Source organism: Falco rusticolus, chromosome 4 (genome assembly GCF_015220075.1).
Source record: "Falco rusticolus isolate bFalRus1 chromosome 4, bFalRus1.pri, whole genome shotgun sequence".
NCBI lineage: Eukaryota > Metazoa > Chordata > Aves > Falconiformes > Falconidae > Falco > Falco rusticolus.
In genome coordinates, this window is record NC_051190.1 from 56,807,632 (window position 1) to 56,831,505 (window position 23,874).

At 42.2% G+C, this 23,874-nt stretch overlaps 1 protein-coding gene across 3 annotated transcripts in view; it reads left to right on the forward strand.

Annotated features, from left to right (window-relative positions):
* LOC119147250 (sodium channel protein type 5 subunit alpha-like) overlaps positions 1-23,874 on the forward strand; it is a 217,113-nt gene that overhangs the window by 64,963 nt on the left and 128,276 nt on the right. For all 3 annotated transcript variants that reach the window (XM_037385963.1, XM_037385960.1, XM_037385962.1), the window contains one exon: positions 14,993-15,056. In XM_037385963.1, the coding sequence (XP_037241860.1) occupies positions 14,993-15,056 (64 nt within the window). The remainder of the gene's footprint in view (positions 1-14,992; positions 15,057-23,874) is intronic.

A 23,874-nucleotide genomic window follows, 5' to 3' on the forward strand; every position in this document is an offset into this window, starting at 1 on the left:
TCACGGGGTAGCTCTGCTCTGACTGTGTGGACCCTGCAGTCCTGTATCTCCAGCCACCTGCACTATAAAAACCCTGTGCCTGACTCCTGGAAGTTGCCTGGCTTGACCCAGGGCTTTGTTGAAGACCTGGCACAAGGTTGCCTCCAACTCCTGCTGGCTCCTCAGCATTGTACACCTCTTCAGCCAGGCTACATGGCTCAGGGATTGGGCCAAGGGCAGTCCCACCATTCTCCACTGGTGACTTCTGCCTTCCTGCTCAATTCCTCTCCCTGCAGCCTGAGCAGCCCTGGAAGCAGTGGTGTTAGAAAAGTATCATTCGAGGAATAAAAAGCTCACCATTGGTGTCTTTAGGCGTGATGTGGTTGATGCAGCATTAAGGAAGGGCAGTCCACAAAGCTCTGCCTGAATGAGCGTTGTCTTTGGGGCTGACCCTGACCTTCATGTTACATGTCCTCTCTATGTCCCTGTGTCAGAGCCTCTTGTCATCTGAAAGGGGAAAAAGCTTTTTGCCAGAGCTAAAAATCCATGCTAGATCTGTGCTGGCTGGTGATGAGCCTGCTGACATGTTTTCCCAGCCATGCTCTCCATGCTTCCAGCTTGGAGATGAGTGCTCATGGAGCTAGTAAAGATCTCCGTGTACCTTTGGTGGATTAAAGCACTTTACAGCTCATTCACCCACAGATGACTGACAGCACTGTGAAGTGCTGCTCTCCCTCTCTCACAGAGGCATTGAGAGATAAAATAAATGATGGCTGGAAGTATAAAGCCCTGCAATAAGGGTGAAGGGATGAAATGGAGCTGTGGAGATAGTCTGGCCCTCTGGAAATGGAAGTAGGGTAAATGTACCACTGAAGAGTCTATTAAAAATACAGTTAATGTCAGGGCCAGCTGCAGCATTGCTTTAAATGGGAGGAATTATACATCTGCTCCAGCATACCATGAGCAAGATTTTTGTGTGGTCCAGATATGGGGAGGAGGGGATATGCTCCCATAAATCCATTTAGTAAATCCAGTTACGGTTAATATGGTCATGAAAATATAGTTTTTATCACTGAAGGAGATTTACCTATTACAAAGATTATCAACTCGGTGAGATAATGGATTAAAGTGAATTAAAGTTTGACCATGTGGTATTAATAGAGTAATAATAATATCAATGAATGCTTTCATATTTTTATAATATCTGAAAATAAGGACACGGTGCATTATGGCAAACAGCCGTCAGTTATGGTGGATGCACAAAAATTATTTAAATAGTTGAAGTGTTGAGTCAATGCAGCAGGCCACTGAAGAACTAGAAGAAAAGTAGATTTATAGGAAAAGTGTACTGACCTCTGAATAAGAATAATGAAGTGTTCCTCGAAATGCTGGAGAAGATGGCTTAGCTATTAGGCTGGGGAGAACAGTATTAAGTAGGATTTTCATTTAGTGTTGACTATTGCACTAAAGCAATTCAAAAATGGAAGGACTGGCTTATTTTGTAACTAGATGAGATAGTGCTTTATATTTCATTTTGCATAAGCATTATGGTGAAATGAAGTGACTGTTTCGCAGAGTAGTACTGACCATAATTTAATAACAGTCCGAATTTCAAGTACTGAAGGGAATTAGGCAATACATACAGTTAGATTAAAGTGTAGGCAGACCAAATTAGATAAAAAGAGGAATATATTAAGAAATGGAGTAGTGTCAGTGTTTATTCTGAAGAAGAACTAGAGAAGAAAATTGGCCAACATGTTGAGATAGAGTTCACTTGAAGGGAGCACAGACAATTAGAAAAGCTCTTTGGAGATTTTGAAACCAATGTGGCTGAGTCACTTAGTTTGAAGCAGGGATGCTAACCTAAAAAAAAGAAAACAGAACCCTGAAGTACTGTCAGAGATTCACAATAATACGTTCTTTAAAAAAGGGATGTAAAGAAATAAAGGAGTAAAAAACACTCAGAAGCAACATTGGAAAAATGAATTAATTCTGTTCATCAGGACACCAAAATAGAGAGTCAAAACAGGCTGATATGCCAATTCTGCTCTTCTTGGAAATGCAAAGTTTGCTTTGGATTCTTTGAGGGAGTTTTAATGTTTTAAAGGACAGCAGGGAGCCTCTGAAATGCCATCGGCCTCCTCTTGTGCCTTTGAACCTTTTTTGCATGAATGGAAAAAAAAAGAGTGAAACCCTAAAAAGGATAATACAGTGAAGAATTGCCTGGTGCTGCAGAGGAAATAGCTGAGACACTTAGTCATGATGTGCAAAGAAAGATAAGAACTCGGTTTTCAGTCTTTCTGAGCCCTTTTTAGCTTGAGATAACTGTGCCACAGGCACTTGGTACAGGAGACATTTTGGTTGTGTAGAAGGCCTGGAATAGTTTCAGCTCTGCTTTTTTACTTAAAAATTACTTGATATCTGGACTTAATTGTATCCTCTTTCCTTAGCTCCTATCAGCCCTCAGGCAAGGAAGTTTTTCTCATTGGCCTTCTCAATCCTTTTGATTTTATAGCTGGGGAAAAAAGTCAGTTTATAAACTTTGTTTGCATCATCATTGGCTTAACCACAATTACATGGTAACACTTGATTTTTGGGTGATCCTTAGGAAATAACCACCGTGCTCCCAGGGTTCAGGAACTCCTTCCCTTAGCTACACGCTCAAGACTCACAAGTACTTTCCTGCTCTCCCACTGTGGTCGCCACGACTGTCTTGGGTGATGGTGCTCCCCCTGTTCCTGCCTCTGCCACCGGTAGAGGCAGCGTGCCAGCACTAGGACTGGTGGTGGCAGGAATTCTGCTGGCAAAAGAAAAATATTTTTTTTCCTAAATTGGAAAAAAAAGAAGAAAAAATATTGGTCCATTCCTGTGCGTGATAGATCCATAAGCAGCCAGCTCCGCCCACCTCCCTTTTCAGGCCTTTGGCTGTTATTTCATCTTTCCTGCATGAACTGGCCAATCCTACGCTACAAGGCTGCTAGTGTTGTTGAGAATTGTTGGGTTCTCTCCTCCTGCTGTACATCTGCCATGAGCTGATCATATACGCTGAATCCCATCAGGATTACAAATTTCCTACCTATCCCTTCAATGTTTTGCTTGCTTTTTCCATCATTGCAATAGTTCCTGCAGCTGGAGGAAGTGCCAGGTAACTTGGGAAGCAAGGGACAGAGCCCTTAGCATGGGGATTCAGTGGGAAAATTCAGGCTGCGAGATCTCTTCCATTTAGCTTCACTAATCACTAAGTCCTAGCATACAAAAGTGACATTGAATATTCCTGATCAGACTGTCAAGAAGCAGACTTTCTTGGCATTGTCATTAAAAGCTTAATACTGTTAAAGAAACTTCATTTGAGCTACCGCAGGTGCCTCTGGTGTCTCAGCTAAGTTCCTGGGCACAGCAGTCGTGGGAAGGTGAGCTTCCTGCTTAGTCTCTCTTCAACTCACATTGGAGATGCAGGTCTGAAATCTGCCTTTTGGTGGGCAACATCTGTCTCATGAACAGGAGGATTTTTCTATTCTTCCCATCCATTTAAACGACTCTAGGTCTTCATAATTTACACACCAACCTCTAAGAAGGCAGCTTATCAGAAAAGTTATTCCAGTCTGGTTTTGCCATCCATGAGTAATGCTTACCACTGCAAACCTAGGAAGGGGGAAAAGGAAGATTAAAGCAGAAGTAGCTCATCAGGTCTCCCAACCTCCTCCAAAGGACTGTTCTTTGCCTGTATGAATGGAGTGTGCATTGGGGGAACAGTTGAGCATTAGGTAGAATCAAGCTAAAAAAATTTTGATGCCAAGTGCAGGTGGTGAAGTTAAAAGGGAGGCAACAGGTTGTTCATCTGGGAAATGACTACTGGTAAGTAACTACTTTCCTACCTGCCATTCTACATGTAGTAAGGGACTGCAATCAATAAGCCCAAAGAGGAATTTTTGTTTTAGACATTGATAATAACAAACCAGGGAATCTGAGGGTGTAGGTACAGCAGTGCCATGTAGAAAGATGAAATAAAGGGGGAAAAAAAAGTGTAAAATAGTGATAGTTTACATCCACAGTGTTATGAAAATTCTGAGATCAATATATCAATATCAAAGTTCTTGAGCTGTCCGTTATATTTAGGAGACCTAATAGTGCAGAAATACCAGCTGATAGAAAGACTGCAAGCTTAATTCCAGTATTTGTAAAGGTTTCTAGGAAAGCAGCTGCAAATAGTGTGCTTGAAAGCCTGTCTTAGGTTGTGGTGTTTAAATTAAAGATGTATTTGATGAAGTGAAGCTTTATGAATGTGTGAGTTAGTGGACTGAAAGCTATATGTTGTCCAATATGTCACTGGCTTAGAGAGAGAAAAGATGTACCAATGGACTGAGTGTAGCTGGTTCACATGGCTGATGATTGTAGAATTTTTAATGTCATTTATGTGTTCCATTACTAAAATGGATTATTGACTAGTCAGTAAGCAGTAAGTAGAAATCTGAGTTTAAATAGTGTGTTCTTTTGTAGAGCAGGGCTCAGTGTAAGTGCTAAATGCATGAGAAAAAACACTTACGAAAAAAGCCTTAAAATTTTCATAAAATTATTATAATATCACTTATGAGATGATAGTCTCAAACCCCAGTATTTTCTTTTTCTTTAAACTAAATACCCTACTTAAGACACTCTGAAAAGGTCTTGTTTTCAAAATGTTCTGTATATGTTTTCTTTTAAAATCAGTATCTTGTAAGGTAAAATAAACCCTGTAATTTCTTTTAGATAATCCTGTCCAAGCAACTGAAATAATAAAAAAAAATAATAATAAAAAAGAATGTTTAAGCTTTATTAACCTTTTACTTGGAAGAATCAACTGCTATTTTTATAACTTAGAAGAGGGCTGAAAAGGGTTGTTATTTTTTTCTTGCAGACTAGTTTCTGGCATTCATTTCATGGCAGTGATTTTTCTCTTCTGAAGTCAAACTGTGTAGTTACAAAAGGTCTTGGGGGTGGGGGGGCTGGGGGGGTGGGAGGCGGGGGAAGCTTTAATTAAGAAGAAAAAGTCCAGATAAATATAAATGTAATATCTGTTTTGTCATCTCCAGTCAGACCTGGAAGACTTATGGTTGCTTCAGGTTCTATATTTAGAAAGATGCATAAAATACATGAAGTTTAGGTCCTTATTTTAGGTACCTAGTCTTTGCAGCTCCCAATTACATACAACAATGTGATGGGAGTGATTCAGAGAAGGAACTTTCTGAGGTGGCCTGTGGAGGAACATGGTTCATTTTCCATCCTTTAATCATAGTAGGCAGCCTGGGGAGGTGGTCCAACAAAACCAGCCACGTTAGATGCCAAAGGCTGAGGAAGGTGAGCACTTGTCATAGATAATCTCTGCTTGCAAAGCAACTGGCTGAACATTGATGTGATACCCATCCAAATCATGGTCTTCCTGTGTGCTCGAGAAGGGTCCACAGAGCTGATAAATCAGAAGCAGTTCCAGACCAATGTGAAATCATTCTGGAGCCTTTACACATCCTCCTCTTTGATGTTCTAGGTGTAAGCACTGTTGAAATAAACGGGCATGGATGCTGAGGCATATATCTGTGAATATATAGAAATATACGTGTGTATGCACATGTATCTTCTCTAAGCTCTGTGCCTGATTGTTAGCTCCACCTGACAAATTGCTTCAGTTTTGCTTTCAGAACCACTGAAACAGAACTGTATGAACAGATATTCTGAAACTGTATGACAACTGTATAGAAAGTAATGATGTCCAAGTCAGATAACAAATGGAGCAAGTTTGGGGAGAGCTGGAGTGTTGAGGTGTTGTCTGAGGTGGTAATAGAAGACAGTGAATGTTTAATGAGTAATTATGGAGATGGGAAGAAAGAGGGAAGCAATACATCAGGTTGAGACTGGAATAGGTGTTTTATTATGCATGATTGTGTATGAACCAATGATTAAGACAAAGAACCTCTCTGGGCTTTCAGGCTGTGCTTGTCAGCATGGAATCTAGTCATGTTACTCCACTGCTAACTATAAATATTGTGGCTTTTTTCAGGTGCTGTGGATTTTTTGATAAATACCTTCATAAATGCTCAAGCCTTAATTTTCTGATGCGTTATTAACACGGGTATTGTATCTGTGCACTTTAATGTTTTAAGCTAAATAGTACAAGGACGGCTGAGCAAAAGAAGTACAAGGATCAAAAAAACATAGGAATTGGTACTGTTGTATCCAACACAGTCTCTTCCAAAACATTCAGTAAGATTTTTTTTTTTTTTGGCCTTGTGGTGAAAGAGTAAATTCTTATTTTGTAACAGTTTGTAAAACAGGAAGATTTGTCCCCCAGGTACATTTTTTTTGCCCTCATCACCACATTTACTGCTCATAGAAAGGAAAGAACTACTAGAGGAAAGATGTGTCGCAAAAGATTCAGATGGAACATTTTCAGACTTTTCCAGCACCTTCAAATTGTTCATAAACTCCCAAACTAAAATACCACTTGACTTGCACGGTGATGTGCATTTGAAAGGATCTCGTCTGTGCCCTTTGGAGCCTGTCCATGGACTTCTGCTTGCTCTGGGTTCAGCAATAACATGCCTTGCAAAGGCAAGAGGTAGCTTTCACTTTTAACACGGAACAGTCAGTTCAGGTGCACTGTGAGCCCACCAGCAAAGAACAGCTTGCATTGCTGCTTTCCCTTATTGCACTGGTTCTAAGGAATAAGTAAAGAAATATTTTCTCCTGATACTTTTCATCAATGCTGAATTCACCCAAGTGAGGTGGAGATGAGATATGGGGAATTGCCAGGCTCAGTCTGGCCTTGGTGTACCCACAGCAGCACCTGTCTGTGGCACTCAGAGCAGCCCCATGTGTTCCAGAACAAATTAGTAAACCCTGAAGTATAGATATTTTTCTAATTTTTTATTAGCATTAACTATTATAACTCTAAATATCCATATCTAGATAAGCAACAGAACTCTCTTTGAATGTTTTGACCACAGGGGCAGCCTGTGGCAGTAACTTCAGCAGTTGAAATGGCAACTGTAGTGAAAAATATTTCTTTTATCTTTAGTTTTGAAAGTATTTTCTCTTTTTTTTTTCCTGTTTCCCCCCTTCATTTTCTTAGGGCAAAAAACATTGTTATCATGTTCTGTGACTGTAAGCACACAAAGCTCCCTGTTCTCATTTTCCAGAAAACATGCTATTTTTTTTTCTGTTTTCTAAAACTTTTTTGTCTTTTTTTGTCTTTTCTAAGACAAAAGATTTCCATTCTTCCAATTGTTCGTCTTATTAAAATTTTCCCAGTCATTCTTATTACCTGCTTCTCAGTACCCTCCAGTCCAGCAGTTACCCTATTGAAAGCAATGTTGTGGTCTGTCTTCTGCATCACAGAATCACTTAGGCTGGAAAAGACTTTAGGATCATTGAGTTCAACCATTAACCCAGCACTGCCAAGTCCACCACTAAACTGTGTCCCTAAGTGCCACATCTACCCCCAGGGATGGTGACTCAACCACTTCCCTAGGCAGCCTGTTCCAGTGCTTGACAACCCTTACAGTAAAGAAATTTTTCCTAATATCCCACCTAAACCTCCCCTGGTGCAACTTGAGGCTGTTTCCTCTTGTCCTGTCACTTGTTACTTGGGAGAAGAGACCGACCCCACCTGCCTACAGCCTCCTTTCAGGTAGTTGTAGAGAGCAATAAGGTCTCCTCAGCCGCCTCCTCCAGGCTAACCCCCCCAGTTCCCCCAGCCGCCCCCCACCAGCCTTGTGCCCCAGCCCCTTCCCCAGCCCCTGCCCGGCTCTGGACACACTCCAGCCCCTCAGTGTCCCTCCTGTAGCGAGGGGCCCAACCCTGAACACAGGGTTCAAGGGGCGGCCTGACCAGGCCGAGCACGGGGGGATGCTGTGTGTGACCCCCGGGCAGGGCCCGGCACGGGGCCGGGGTGACCCTCACACAGCTCGCTTGGCCCCTCGGCCCGGCCTGCCCAGACCCTGCAGAGCCCCCTGCGCCGTCCAACTCGGTGTCATCTGCAACGTACTGAGGGTGCACTCAGATCCCCTTGTCCAGATCATTGATAAAGGTATTAAACAGCACTGGATGAGACAAACACTGATTTATAGGTTATTTCCTGTATAGTACTCAATCCTTTTCTTCCTGCATCTCAATATTACACTTTTCTTTGATCACATCTTCATATTATACAAAAATATTGGCTAAGGATCCCTAACTGAATCCATATCTCTTAGCTGAAATGATACAGGGTATGTAAAAGTTGACAAGGGTGAAGATGGATGAGAATTTCTCCTTCTCCGCTTTACTTCGCATTCTGACAACATAATGCCTAACTTTGCATTTTTCCACTAATTTTTTTAGTGGAATAGGTGTTTCTAGTGTTCCTCCTTCAGTCCTGGCCTTGCAGTTGATTGATCAGGAAAATACTGTGTAGAGTAGATTTTGTCATCTCTCTGCTCTTCCTCTCTTTCTGTTGTACTTATAAATGTAATAAAGTGGTGCAGATGCAACTCTCTGTTAGCCTACAGAAATACGGCACATAGACTTTTCATCTTAACCTTTGTCTTCCATCTCTTAGTCAGTGTTTGATCCAATTAATTTGTTTTCTATATCACAGTACAAGCAGGAGTATTTTCTGCTATTTTTCTGGCATCTGCCTGTAATCACAAATGCATTCAAGCCTTGTCACAGCTTTTGATTTTAATTCTTTTGTGCCAAATGTATAAAAAACCCTCCCCAAAAGACAAAACCTCTACAAAACTTTCAGAGAGCACACTTCGGCATTTTGCTGCCTATTCATGTGAAGCGTACATCCAAACAAGTGGTACTAAATGTGCTTTTATTTATGTGCTGTGCAGCCTACGGCCTTAAGAGCATGGGTCTGTGTGACTGGTCAGACACAGAGACATGGAAGGAGGCTATCTGAAGAGGTTTAAATGCCAGCATGAGTATTTATTGCTAGTTATTGTCTCCGTTCTCATCTTTGTTGGGATGCTCATGGACTTGGCATGGTACCCAAGCCAATTTGACAGCATCTAAATTCTCTGTTCCCCTCTAGTGTGCAGCTCCAACTGCTCCTGACATGCTTTCCCTTCCCTCCTGACATGTTTTTCCTTCCCTTGGACCATACAGGCAGCACAGACCAGGTACTTTGGATCCTTGAGGCTTTCAGAGCCTCTTCCTAGTGCACGGGAGCCATCTAGCAGAGGGCTTGATTGATATTTTTAGTAGCTTTTTGTCAAAGCGGGAAAAAGCTGTGCTATCAAAATTGGGTGTGTTTTCTAGGCTATGGTGACTGCTGAGCCCTGGCTGGGAAATTGCTTCTATGGCTTTTCTCAGCCATGGGAGAAGCACTGGTAGGAGTCTACCTGTCTAAGGACACTAGAGCTTAAGGAGACTGCTTTCCTCCCTCCTCCCAGCCCCTCGGTATCTCCTGCAGGACAGCTCAGGGCTGTATTTATCCTAAAGTCACATATTAGCCAATGCTGTATGTAAGATTCTTAAAAAAAAAAAAAAGCCATCCCCTTAATCTCTGTCCCCTCTACCCACACAACCATCCTCACAACTAACTCTTCCTGTTCATTTTTAAGTGGAGTTTTGAAAATGTCCTTCCAGACAGTTCTGGGGTATGGTGGCAGGAGAGAGCTGGGCCAGAAGTGAGTGCCTGGGGAAAGAGGGTGGGAAGGATGGGAAGCAAGGAGAGCACCTGAGAGCCTGCAAAGCCCAACAGAAGGGTCGGCAGCAGCAAATGCCAGGGGACAGCAGAAGAGAGGCTGATCCCCTGTCACGGGGTGGGCAACAGGAGAGTAACTGATTATTATAATTATTTGCAGTCCCCTTTAACAAGGAAGAAGTAACTGGCAGTGCCATTTATTCCCAAGCATTCTTCCCTAATAATACCCTTAATACAGCCTGTTCCATCGCTTTTGTGAGGCATGTTTTTCATCTTCAAACTCAATTTCATTTATTAGAGACTTCACCGTATGTGACAGAGTGTGCATGCAGCAAGTGCAGCAAGGATTCTTTTTAATTATTATGTATTACCAAGAGGTACAGTGTGTTTGTGCCGGTGGGCGAAAGGGCGAGGAGGGGGTGTTATCTATTTTGTTTCTGTGTCACGTATCACAACTGTAAGGTGATGGGGCTTTCTGAATTGCATTTTAAATTTGGAATCAGGACGTTTGGTGGCTGACAGTGCTTTGTGCCAGCCATAGCATGGGGAGAAAGTCCCCCAACCAGTGAGCACCCGTGTGCCTGCAATAAATAGTCTCAGATAACAGACACCTCTCTGAAGTTTTTGTTCGAAAGTCAGCCAGAGGACTCTTCTCCGGGCAGTGACTAATGATATTCGAATGCGTCTCTTTGTGCAAATGTGGCAATATATACTTGGTTTTCAAATTGGAATGAATTTGTTGTAAGATGAGTCAAAATAGCATTTCAGTTGGGTGTTCAAAGGAGGAAGAGAAGCTGGACTCAGAAACCATGTATTTAAGCGGACTGTAACCTTTTTCATTTTTCTGAACTAGAAAATTTTCCTTTCCTTTGCACAGAAATGAGGACTTCTACCCTGCAGCTTTAGGTACCCCACTGGCTTTCTGCTCAGTGGTGTGATGTAGGTGTGGAAAGTATAAGCTGGAGCATAATTTTAATTAGAATTAATTATTTTTTTGAGGAAGTTTGTGGTTTGGGTTTTTTTTAGCTTGACATGGAGCTGTTGTGAATGTTTGCTCTGTTAGAATTGCCTGGTGTGGAAGGGAGCAATGCAGAAACCTGTAAGATATTAATAAATCAGGAAAAAAAACCCAACAAACCAAAAAACAGAATGAAACAGCAGCAGTGATGAGAAGCTTGAGGAATTGACTTTGGAAGGAAGATATTGCAAGAATAGTCTAGAGGGATTTGTGTATTTTCTCACTACTTGCATACAGCAGCTTTAAAAACACGGTCATTGCTGCGTGCTTGGAGCAGTGTAGGAGGCAGAGCATGGATTTGCAGGAGACACAGCAACTCATGGAAGGAAAAACGGGGTAATATATTTTCATCTTCCTAATGCTGTTGTAGCCTTAAGCCTTAAGGGACCACCGATGGTTAGGGCTGCTCCCAAGCTTCTTGGTGTCCCTGGAGAGCCAGGAACTCTGAGGATGCTGAGGGGATTGAATTACTCTGGGTTGATGTAACTGTAACTGAGAGCTGGATTAGTGAACGTAATTTCCTGGGCTGTGTTTAGTGTAAGGTCCCTTCACTCTGGTGATGGGGAAGAGCAGACGTTACTCCACTCTGCAGTCACGGTTGCTGTCTGGGCTCCATGTCACATCTAAAGACAGCTATCAGTAGCCTCAACCAAATAATAATGTAATATATAACAACTGTGCTGCGTAATATTTGTTATTAACCCTTTCCTGAAAACAATTAAGGGAATTCATTGGAGGAGTGTTTATTCTTTGATGCTACAGGTGTGTTAATGTCAATACTAAGGAAGAGGTGATCCATGGTAGGTGGAGATAAACCTCTACTTCTTCCCATTTAGACTAGTTGTGGTGAGGTTATGGTAGTGTGAGCTTTGTCATACCCTGTACACAGCAAAGGGTGTGGGTTTCTGGCTTTGGGTCAAATCTTGCTGTTGCTGGTCCTTGAGCCACTTTGGCTGAAGCAGTTGCCATTATCTCATTGTCATTTGTAGGTCGACAAAACTCTGTAAGAAGGTAGTAAGCTGCTTGTGAGCACTCACTTTACAGGATTATTTTACTGAACTCAGCAGCTTTAAAACACAAGCCCTGGGAAGACAACAGCAACATAGTGGATTCATCATACACCTGTTTCATGGTAGCGGAATCAACCTTACACAAGTAATGCAATGTCAGGAGCATTGGAGATACAGGGTCTTAGCATGTATTTATAAGGCTCAGGCACAAATGTGCATATGTTTTGGAGAATATAGCATCTGGTTATTAGAAAACATATTTCTGTTGATTTTTTGGCTGCTGATTACTGACAAAAAATGTTTTGTATTACTGAAAAAGAGATGAGTTTATTTGGCAACAATGTAGTAAATATTGTGGGACTGACCAGAAACTGATATGAAGCCAGTGTTATTGTGGCCTGTTTTAAAAAAAAATATTTTAATATGATCAAGTAGTTACCTTGCTCTGGAAATTCCTGTAGAAAAGTTCCTAAAAGGCATTGTATACACGGTAACTGTGACATCAACATTTTAGTAAAGCTGATAGAAAAAAAAATATTAGAATTTCCTTTGGAAAGAATGGCATGTTGTATAAAGATTATGTACACACACACACACGCATACAAACAATACTCTTTTGCCTTGATTTTACTTCAAAAAAATGAAAAAATCTAATGTGGAGGTTTTCAGTTTTGTCTTTTTTGTTTTCCTGTTTTGTTTTCCACGGACATGCTGAATTTTTTCAGTGAAAAAAATGACAAAACAAAACAAAACCAAACCTATTTGCAATCTTGCAAGACAATGAAAAAGTCATTGTTGTTTCAGGTGGCGTTGATCGGTTTGAGCAGTCCATGTTTCAAAGAGAAAATCCTACTGTAAATGAAAAAGGAGCTTTATGTTCTTTGTCCATGTTAGAGTTAACTGATGGGAAGCAGAGGCCACCGGTTAATACAATACAGAGGTGCTTTGTTCTTAAAAGCAGGAGTGATGACTGTTTGCTTCTTAAAGACCTCTGATTGCCTGGCATCCTTCATTGAAATCCAAGCCAACTTGCTTTGAATGACAAATTGATTGTTGTGCACATTTTTGATAATACAGCGATTTGTCTCCTTGGGCCTAATACTCTAATCCCCCCTTCATTTGTCAGCAGGGAATCGGCAATCCGGCTCTTCCTCAGGCTGAGGTTTGGCACGGCAGCTGTGACACGCTGCTGTGCAGCTGCAGACCCCGTGGTGAAGATACCCCCTCCCAGCAGCATCTACACCCCGGTTCCTCAGCACAGTTCATAGCACTCTTTGGTGCCTGCCACGTTGCTGGGTTTAGAACTGTAAATTTTTAAGTCCACAACAGACAATAGAATTTTGTCTGGTTTTGAGATTTTAAATTTCTTGTTGGCCGAGTCTCCTTTTTTTCTCCTCACATCTGTCTTCTGACTCTGTTCTTGTCTTCTGATTTGACTGACCAGGAGGTGTTGGTTTAGTCTTCAACCAGCACTGTGCTCCGGAACTTCAATCAGCCCTCAAAGAATGTGGTTAACGCACGGACAGATCTATGGTCCTCCCACTCTTGGCATTTGCAGTATGAAAAGTTCCCAGGGGGGAGTGCACGTTGGTGAAGTTCAGGGTACCCCATGTAGTGATGCCACTTGTTAAGAAGGTGTAGAACCTCTGCAGTCATTTATCTCATCTCATGGTTGTGCTGTATTTCCTCTGTAGCAGAGTCTGGTGGGTCAGTGTCACTAACTCTGTGTATCCCCCCAAAGGATAGCATCTCTCCTAAGAAATGCAGAAGTCTTGCGCTAGCAGAAGTGGAGGGTGAAAGGAGGTGGAAGACCTGGCATCCTTCCCGCTTCTGTGGTGATTGACCACAGGTCCTTTAACATATTGAATACCTGGGTGTTGCTGTCAGTCAAGGTGTTTCTGTAGAAAGCCCACATGTGAGACAAAGTGGAAAAGCATACAGTCGGAGCAGGATATGCGCCCTGATAACTTGTGAACACCATCACGTGCCCTCGTAACCACAAACTCATGGACAGTAATTCCCTCTTGGCATGCAGCAGGGCAGGGCTTTTCCGCTGCTCGCAGCTTACTGAGAAAGCCACAGCACATCTGTTCGGTGGCTTGAGCCATTGAGCATTCTTTGCATAGCCTGCCTGGATAAGCTGTCACTCTTAATTTTTAAAACATTTCACAACAGAGGGTTAGCCTAGAATGGAGAACCTCTTCCGAGCATCATCTGCTGAGGCCCCTCTGCTCACAAACACATGCTGCGTAAGGCTGCCACCATCATGCCTTATATCAACAGGGGATCACATCCTCTCTGTGCACCAGGTTATCTACCCTCCATCACTCAGCTACTGGCCTCTGTTTTGCATTTATTATGTTCCTAGAGCAATGCTTTTATCTGTTCATCCATGCTGCCTTTCAGGTTTTAGAGATGCTCTTTAGAACATTTCCTTTTCTTCAGACTCTCTCTGGAAAACTGATCTTGCTTATCCTTTTGAGAAGTTTGCCTTGTGTTCTGTTTTTCTGAACTTTTTTTGGCTGGGGATGGGAGAGGGAGTGTGTACACAAAGGCTTTCATTAGCCTGGGGATGGCTAATTTCCTTAAGCCTCATTGATAGTCAACCAGCAAATGATCCAGAGGACTTTAAATTTAGCTTGCTTCTCTGAGTCCGCCTTGAGAAGTGTGTGTCTCTCTCCGTTGCCTTTACAGATGACTACATTGACAAATATTTGTCTTTATGAATACTTCCTTGTTTGTTTGATCTGTAACAAGGTGCATTTTTCTGATTCTTTCGCTTCACGCTGTGTGTTTTCTACACTGAGCAGAATCCGCCAGGTTGGGGGAGTGGGCTGCTTTGTTAGTATTATTACATTTTGACTTATAGTTGGTTGCATTTTTAACCTATGAGTCAGAATTGCTATCACAAACTTCAATTAATATGTATCTCATCAGTGTAGAGTTTAAAAGTTACAGGCAAGCTTATGGTTTGCTTTTGCTGCATAGTGCTATACTGTATTCAGTAGCAACGTTCTCGGTTACAGCAGCCAGGGACATGGCTGGATGATGTTTCCTACAAACGTTGCCCACAGCCTTGCTGCCACTTTATTAAACCGGTCATTTGTGGAATACAAACAGCAAGGGCTTAAAGAGCTTTGAACACATCTATTTGTTTTTTATAATTTATGGAGGTTAAAATTAGCAAAACAAAGCAAAAGTATGCCATTCATCTCTCAATTACTGTTGCAATTGAATATGCTGGTTGGTGGATGATATTTGTGAATGTTTTAATTCCCAGAATGTACTTGTTAAAAAGCTATTTCTCTATTTCTGTTGCAGTGAACTATTTCATAAAAAATGGTACAGAAGATGTATTACTGTGTGGCAATAGCTCTGATGCTGGGTAAGTACTTAAAAAATATCATCACTTCTGGTTTGGTTTTGCTGCCACTTTTTGTTGTTTTTTTTTTTTTTGGTTTTTTTTTCCCCCCTATGTTTTGCTTCAGTTCTGTCCACTTCTTACCAGCATGAATTAGATATTTCAACTTCCTTGTGTCAGTCATAATAGGAGAGAGGATAGTGAAAATATTGTGCATAGCAATTCAATTTTTTGAACTGCAGGGAAGAGAAGTTTGTGTTTGTCACTTATTCAGGTCTGAAATCTTTAGGGGCCTTATTACAGTTCTTTTTCAATACATTTAATTTTCTCAGAAAAAAAACCCCAGTGAAAACTAAGTAACACTTTGGCTGAGTGGAGAGTATTTTAAAGGAAATGAAACAGGAAAGCTGGAGGGATTTAGACTGATGATGAATTCTTGGCTTTTGGCAAAGGAAGATAAACAAATCAACAAATTCTAGTCCCCAAAATAGCATGCTTTGGAGATGGGGAAGTACTCAGTTTTGAGTTGTGATCTACATTTGTACATGATATGTTTATAGGCTGCACATGTTTCTCTTTCTTATAGACAGTAAAGAGATCCAGAATAATTCCTGTGGTATACTGACTTACTCTGCATAAAGGATTTCATTCATATCCCTACCATCTGTAGATGCTAACAGTTCCTGCTGCATCCAGTCCTCAGGGTCTAAGTGCATTATCCGAGAGTGTGATTTTATTTGACGGGTTCTCATGATCTTTATGGGAATGGAAGAGTTCGGATGTGATGGAGAAAGATGGGATCTTGTGTGGGCAGAGGAGATTATAAACCTTGTAAAGCTTGTAGGCTGTTAAGAGTTGTAGGAAAAGGAAGAAAAGACCTTAGAGTGGTGGGATGGATGAGATTTGGATCTAAATATGTGAGAGTATTTGAACCAGGGAGGTGGGTGACCTAGGTCAAGTGAGGAGAGGAGTTGAGGTGATCTAATTCTGGAGGGAGATGTTTTGAGCTGGTAGAACTAAATGTAGAGACTGGGAAAAAGAAAGGTGTAAATTAGGAAGAACTTAATGTGAAAAGAAGAGAGGCATGTGTGCACAGAGAGGCAGCAGGAAGATGAAGGGAAGATAAAAATCTAAACTTGCTTGTGGACAGGCGGATAATAAAAGCCACAGGGTCCTGAAGAGATGCTTTATGTTCTGCTGCCACTGTCTGTATCTGTATTTACATAGGACAAAGAGAAAGCTGAAGTGTCAGCCTTCCCTCTGCATGTCTTGTGGTCTGATCTGTATTACCAGTCTGATTTAGACTGTAAGCTCCTTGGGCAGAGGGCCATGCTTTCCTCTTTGTTTGTTCCACAGAAGGTACAATGTCAGCATTCATTAATTAAGTGCTTTGTTGATTGTAATACATTGCATTTATCCAGGCTCAGGCTGGACTCCAAGACTATTGGGATGTTTCCCGGGGATCCCAGGATTTGGCAATGTACCTATGCTGGTGGACTTCAGCCTTTGCTAGTCAATAGGCAGTAATACGGAGGAAAAAAAATGTTCTGCACGGCAACAATATTTTGCACATCACAAAATATTTTACATTGTTCTCTCTGATGACCTGAACCATGGTGGTGGCAGGCTGCTAAGGTCATGAGCAAATGGCAGAAGGGTTAACTAGGTTATAGGTAGTTTGTGAGGCATAGTTTAGGGACTACTGCTTTGGAATCATCCAGGTGGTGGGAAGTTTAATACTAATGCAATATTCATGGAGCATCTGTATATCAGTAGCCTGTATGGATTTAAGGGTTGGATTAAGGGCATATTCGCAAAACCACCCTTATTTCCTTCCCTAGAAAGTCAATAAATTGCAACGTGTCAACAAAAAGCAGTAACTGAAGAAAACCTCCAATGGAGGCACTCTCCCCATGAGAGGGTCACAGCCTGAAACAGCCAGGGAAGAACTTCCAGCTCTGGTGTATAAGAAGATGAAAATGCCACCCTCACACCTAAAGCCTTTGTGCTTGTTTTGATAAATACATCAAAACTATTAGTGTCCGTGCCATTAAGGGAAACCCACATTCCCTTTACGCATCAGTTCTTTCTTCTTCAGGCTCTTGTTGTTTTAGTTAAGGATTTAATGCCACCTGGTAAGGTTTTAAATGCCTAAAATGGGGATAAATATTCCTACTTACAGTGGGGTTTTAGCTCAGGACTGGCAAGCGTGGTCTCATCTGTTATACCTTGCACAGAGTTCCTGTCAGTCATCCATTCCTGTTGTTTAATGACATGAAGACAATTAGGAAGATGATCCTAAGGACTCAGAGGACCTGCAAAGTCATATGTTCCCACCTGTTAAAATAGACAGACCAATAATCTACAGGCTGACGCACCTAACAGAGTGGATTTATTTTCTCTTACCCTTCAATGGTCAAAGCCAAGAGCAAGTGCATTAAGTGGTAAAACACAAAATCTGAATGTGTGGGACCTTTCGGGACAGGTCGCACCACAGGATCAAGGGAGGTGAGTTAACAGTGAGAGGATGCATCAGGTTGTGGTTGCCCCATCTATTAGTAATGAAATTCATGACAAGTGAGGATGCTTAAGTTGGGAACCCATCAAGGCATGAAGAAGGCAGGGTATGGAAAGACAGCTGGCAAGGCCACTTCTGGGTGTTCATAGCATTTGTGGAGCTTGCTTCTGCTCCCAGTCTGGAGCTTGAGTTTATTAGCCTCTGGGGTATGCTGAGGACCCAAAGGAAATGGGCAGTGTTGTATGTGCAGTCCTGCAGGGATTTGTTGTTAGAGTGAGGGATATCTGTGTTGTGGCCAGGGTATTAAATCTTGAGGTAATTGACAAAGCCATTTTAGTGCATTTTTAAAAGCATGCTAATGACACTCTGAGGTTTGGCTGGTTGCTGTTATTATAGAAGAGTAAAAAAAAAAAAATCTAAATAAATCTACTATGGCAATTATTAGGTGATGAGACTCAGATGGTCTAATGTAACAGTGTGTAGTGATGGAGACTGCAACCTGAGCTGGAGTAGCAGGCCAAAATCAGCAGGGAAATGATCATCAGTGGATGCTATATCACAGACAACCCAATTATCTCCAAGGTGGGGGCTTTATTACATTACTAGGAGGGACTGTTTTCTGAACAAGCACCCAAACTGCCAATAAAGCAGGAGGTAATGGATCTAGCTAATATTGATTCTAGTTCAGAAGGGATTTGGATAGATGTATGTCACTTAGCAGCAGCAAACATGTCTTTACTACTTTACCTGGCAAATGGAAGAAAAAAAAAATGTATGTTTTTAGGAATGCTCAAGCAACCTCAGGAAGATTCTTCAAAAATCACTCTGCAGGGATGCGGTAGGAATGTCAGGGAGATGGCATATTTCTTAGCTGCACAAGGACTAACCTATCCGTGTGGTTTGCCATGTGATGCCTCAGAAACTTTCTTCAGGATACTTTAAATTTGATTTTTCTTCATTTAATCAGATAGAACTTCTCTGTTGTTTTTCATTTTGTTTATCCAACTGCATTTTCCCCGTTGAAGTACTGCAAGAATTTGCTTTGTATTTACAAGGGACAGAAAGTCCAATGGAAATAAGAAGTAATGTTTGGAGAAGAGAGAAAATCAAATGATTGTGATCAAAGATGTCCTTAGGTACAAAGTGAATGCTAGTGATGTGTGCTCGATGTTTCACAACAAGCACACTTAGAGCACTACATTAATGGAAAAATCATCTGCTCAGAGATGTGTGTCACAGGCTGGTCAGAGAGTGGAAGCAGTGCTAAGTCCAAGGCTCTTTTAGCAATAAAAATGTAGTTTATTTGCATAACTATTCATGTTTCTAGATGTCTTTGGGGGTTAAATTTGGTTGTTCCTTTGGATATGGCTGCACTGAGAATTATCCAAGTTGGTTCTTTTTGCAATTTCACCTGCTTTGATTTGATTTGACTAAAATACATGGAGAAAGCTCAGACAGTCTGATTTTCAAAGGGATTACAAATTCCATATATTTGCTTTTCAATTTAATTCCTAGTGTATCGCTCATCCAATTTTGAACACCTTGTTTTAGCCCTGAGGAAGATCCAGTAAAGATCTGGTACAATGATGAAATATTTGGAAGGTCTTAGCTAGTAGCAGAAGCTGAAAGCTGCTATAGCCTTGGTGAAATCTGGTTTTAGCATCAAGTGGACTATGCTTTGCAAGGGCTACAGAACCGCAGGTAACAGTGAGCAGCACCATACACTGCCTATAACCAGGCATCACGAGCCTTTTGAAGGCATCTACCCTACTGTGTGAAAGTGGCCCTTGGGAGCAAAGTTAAGCCGTATCCACAGATGAGTATTTACAGTAATAGTGCTGAAGGGAAGACCAGTAGTTGGATGCAATGCTTTACAGTGTATCCAACGACCTACAGCAAGGACAAATCCGGGCACTCAGCACCTAGCTTCAGGCAACGGGACATGGCCAACACCAGGCAAAGAAGAGAGGGAGCCTCCAAGGGCACTGCTCTCAGGAGAAGATGCAATCCTGATCCCACCTTCAGGTCCAGCGAGGCATCCTGCTGGAGCAGGTCAGCCATGCCTCTACCAGGCATCACCCTGCTGCGATCGTTGGACCAAATCTCCCAGTGAGTGGGATGTGGGAAGCGTTTCATGTCAGGCCACAGCAACCTGCTTCCTGCCGCCCCTGCAATTACAGCTTGCTCCACTGCCATGGCTGTTAACTGTTCATTTCAATGAGATGAGTCCTGTGCTTACTCACAAAGACTTTCAGGGGCTGCAGCATCTTGGAATTACCTGTCCAGGAGAAAGGAAGATACATTTCAGTTCTAAAGCACTTCCACTTTTATCCTGTTGTAATTTCACAGGGACATTTTTCTGCTGTGCTTAGACTGCTGTTTTTTCTTCCCCTTCTGCCTGAAGGTTTGGAAGAGCAATAGAAACAGCAAGGAAATTTGTCCATTAGGAGAAAGAGAAAAAGACAAGATGCTATCAATGTACGAAGTAAACAAGCTGACAAAAAAGAGAACTTATCATTGTTCTTTTGACTTTTTCACTGGCAACTACAACAGGGAGCTGGCTTTTCAGAAAAGCGTGCGTTGTTTTAAGTCAGTTGTGTCCCCTTTGGATCCCAAGGTCAGACTGCTTAATTTTTTTTTCCCCTTTCACATGATATGTCCTATCTATTCAGCTCATGGGCAGGAATAGTCTACAAGATCATACTGACAATGAAAGCACATTTGCATCGTGTCTGTACTGATATTACCAAAAAGACTAGTGAACAGGAAGGAAAAGCAGCCAGTAAAGCTACTTCAGGATGCAACAAGAAAGCACCTTTGGCAACTGCATCCTAGTAACTGTTGCTATAGAAACTTTAGCTACCTTTATCCTCACTATGACCTTGATTTTTCTTAACAGGGTACATTAAAATAATGTACAGCATGGGGCAAGATTCTATATGGTTTGGTAAATTCTGCTGTCACTGAGCTTATTGCATATAAGGGATGAAGGAGCGACCGTGTGGTCTAGTGCTTCTCAAAGTTTTTGAGCAAGTCCTAACACTTTCTAAGGTATCATCAGAAAAACCCCACTTTGTTTCCTTTTGTGTGGGGCATTTTACTAAGGTAATTAATACCAGCACATAAAATTGCATCAAATGCCTGTTTTCATAGTCACCATGAGCACCGAAAGCAACCTTTTTTACGGGAGGTTCTCCGTGCTACCATACTACCAGCAGATTCATGTCAGCATATACAGCGATGCAGCACTTTGATCTCCTGAGATATAGCATCATTCTTTTGCCTTTATGCATCCTCCATGCAGTGATTTAAAGTCCCTTGCAAAGGCTTATCGCACCCCTCAAGGGTAGAGGGGAAACATGCACTGTGCTGAGGAGCAGCGCTCCTATCACAATAATTTGCAGAGCCCAGCGCTGCAGCTCGCACCCAGCCCTTGGCAGGCAGAGAGCGTGGAACAATGTGTATGTCTGCCAGAAGAACATGTCAAACAGCATGCTCTCCCACAGCTCTTAGTCCCCTGGCTACCAGCAAACGCGCCTAGTAACACAGCCACAGCCGTGCTGGAAACTGGGGAACTGCACCAGAGAATAATGCGCCCAGTCAGTTCTTTTATTCTGCTGCTGGCACTTAGGACTGCTGCAGCTCTGAGTTGCCTGCCCTTAAATCTTATTAATAATTTATTAAAAAAAATGTATTACTACTGCTATTGTTATTATTAGTTTTTGTTTTCTTAATATAAGAAGGCCTCACATTCAGGCCATGTTGTGTGGGATGCTGGACAAGCAGGGTGAGAAGAGCTCTGCTCTTGTGGGCTTGGAGGGTTTGTGTTTCAGAGGTGCAGTCCATGGATGGGTGGGGTGGAGATGGTACTCAGCTTAGTTACACATACGTACTCCTAGGGAGTGACATGAATGGGTAAGGTCAGGAGAAACAATCTGTTGCTTGCAGGTGATCTCTGGACTAACCAGCACTGTCAGGCAGGTCATGGTCTGTTTAGGTGTGTTTAGCTTGCTGCATGAATGGGTCCATCACAGGGAACGGGGGACTGGGGAGCTTTGGCATGTACCCAGTGGGACTGGTGTGTTCATAACACCAAATTCAGTGTGATGGGGTATTGGACTGGAAAGGCTGGTGGAGTGAGGAAAAGGATACAATCCCCAAGTGTGACTTCTTCAAATGTCACAAAAGCATAGGAATTTTGGAAAGAATGAAGTGTGTTGTTTAAACTACCAGAGCTAATAATGTAATTACACCCCGGATTAGTAAGCAGTATTAATGAATTTAATACAAACATTCAGACTGCGCAGCATACCTTAAGTGAATTTAACTAGATTCTGATGTAAATCACATAAACTTTTCCATCTACTCTGTGTTAGTTACAGTGACAGGACAATGAGGATGGTTTGCTCATGGTGAGAAAGACTCTCACTTGAGTTTGAGAAAAAACAGAAAGCATGTCACCTGAAAGATGCTGCAGGGGCCATGGGCATAACTTTAGGTATTATACAGGCTTAGGGGCAACAATAACAGTCCTCACTCCTAGGGATCTGCTGTGTATTTGGAAGATCATGTCTCTAGTTAAACAGCAGCAGTAGGGATTAACTCCAAATCCACTCAATTCTTAAGGATGGGTAATATTACCTCTTAGTCAAAGCTGTAATAAGCTCATCAGCCACATGAGAGAAGCAGACTTACTAGGGGCTACAATCTTCATTAAGCAGTAATCTACCATTATGTTTATGATGATAAATTATCGCCCTACATTTTATTTGATGGGGTAGACAGAAGATCTGCTGTTTGGTCACTGGGTTGAGTGAGAAGAAATGATAGTTTCCTTACCCTGCTGTAGCATGAAGTCTGAAAAAGCCACATTGCAGCAGAGGGAGTTCTTCCGCTCACTGCTTATGTGCATGCATGGAGGGGTCTGATGTCTCAGGCTGAAACCAGTGGTTTTCCATCTGCCTGAGCAAGTAGCCAGTGGGGGAGGCTGAAATGTATTTCCTGGATACAAGTCAGTGGCATGCACAGGTCAGTGGGTGCTCTGAGTCTGTGAGCAAGCCTGCTCATGAGCACCTCCTTCCCTTTTCTCCTCCAGTTTCAGCTCCTGGTTGATGTTGCTCTTTATTCTCATCTTTTCTTCTTCTTCTTTTCCTTCTTCTACTTTTTCTTTCTTTCTTTCTTTTCTTCCTTTCTTTCTTTCTTTTTTTTTTTTTTTTTTTTTCCCCCGCTACAGCATTTGGCTGGATTTGCTTGCACTTCCTTCCTTTCAGACCATTCAAATTCTCTCTGACCCCTTAGATGCCTGGAGTGAGAACTGCTGGGGGCTCCTAGTCAGACCTATCTGATGTGAAGGGTGCTTCTGTGAGCCAGATGTTGGCTCTCAGGTGGTAATTAATGGAGAAATGTAATTCAGACACTCTAATCACAATTATTCTTTTAATATAACAACTTAAGAAAGAGCAGAGGAAGTAGAGTGACCTGTGACTTTCAGGCAGACTGAGCACCTGCTGGCAGCAATGCCCGGCTCTGGCTGGGGTGCTGCTGCCTTTTGGGCCCTGTCTCCTACATGCCCAGTCACCCTTACAACATCAATTTTTTAAAAATGTTGCCCTGTTTCAGAATGGGTAGTTTCATCTCGTCAGGTAGGAGCAAAAGTTCTAGGGATCTTTGATGCCCCACAACCACTGCAGAGCATGCACTCCTTGCTTGGCTGCTGGTCTCCTCCCTCAAAGCCAAGAGAAGTGAGAAAACATTGAAAGTGCAGAGAAAACACCCAGGCCTGTGGTCTAAAGGAGATCTAAGCCTCTCTTTTGTGGCCTGATTACTTTAGCACCAAAAGGCAGGTTGAGGAAGACTCTACCATGCACATCAACAAGTCTTGGAGGCCATGGGCACTGTCTGCCAGCTCTTGCTGCCAGGCTTTGGAACCCCACCGTGCTTACAAGGGTGGTTTCCATTCCTCTGGAACTAGCCACGTGTCAAAGACATCGGCCATAAACATTTCAGCTTGGTTTCTGCATTCTTGGACTTAAGCTGCAACCCGAGCAGGGACACTAAGGGCCCCTTACCACAACGTTTTTGCTTTTTTAACTTTTGGCGTGTCTGTGGCATGCACTTTATCTCCCATTATTGCTTCTTTCATAAGCAATTCTGTGTAGCAAGCCATGATATGCCTTTCCATCCTAAACCACATGAAAGTGCGGCTTTTGCCTTACAGATGACATTGCCAGCTGTTTGATGCTAACTCCTGGACAACCCTCCGCGTGCTTTCAGGGTCTGAATGTTACAATCCAGCACATGGTGGTTTTACAAATCATCTTTTAT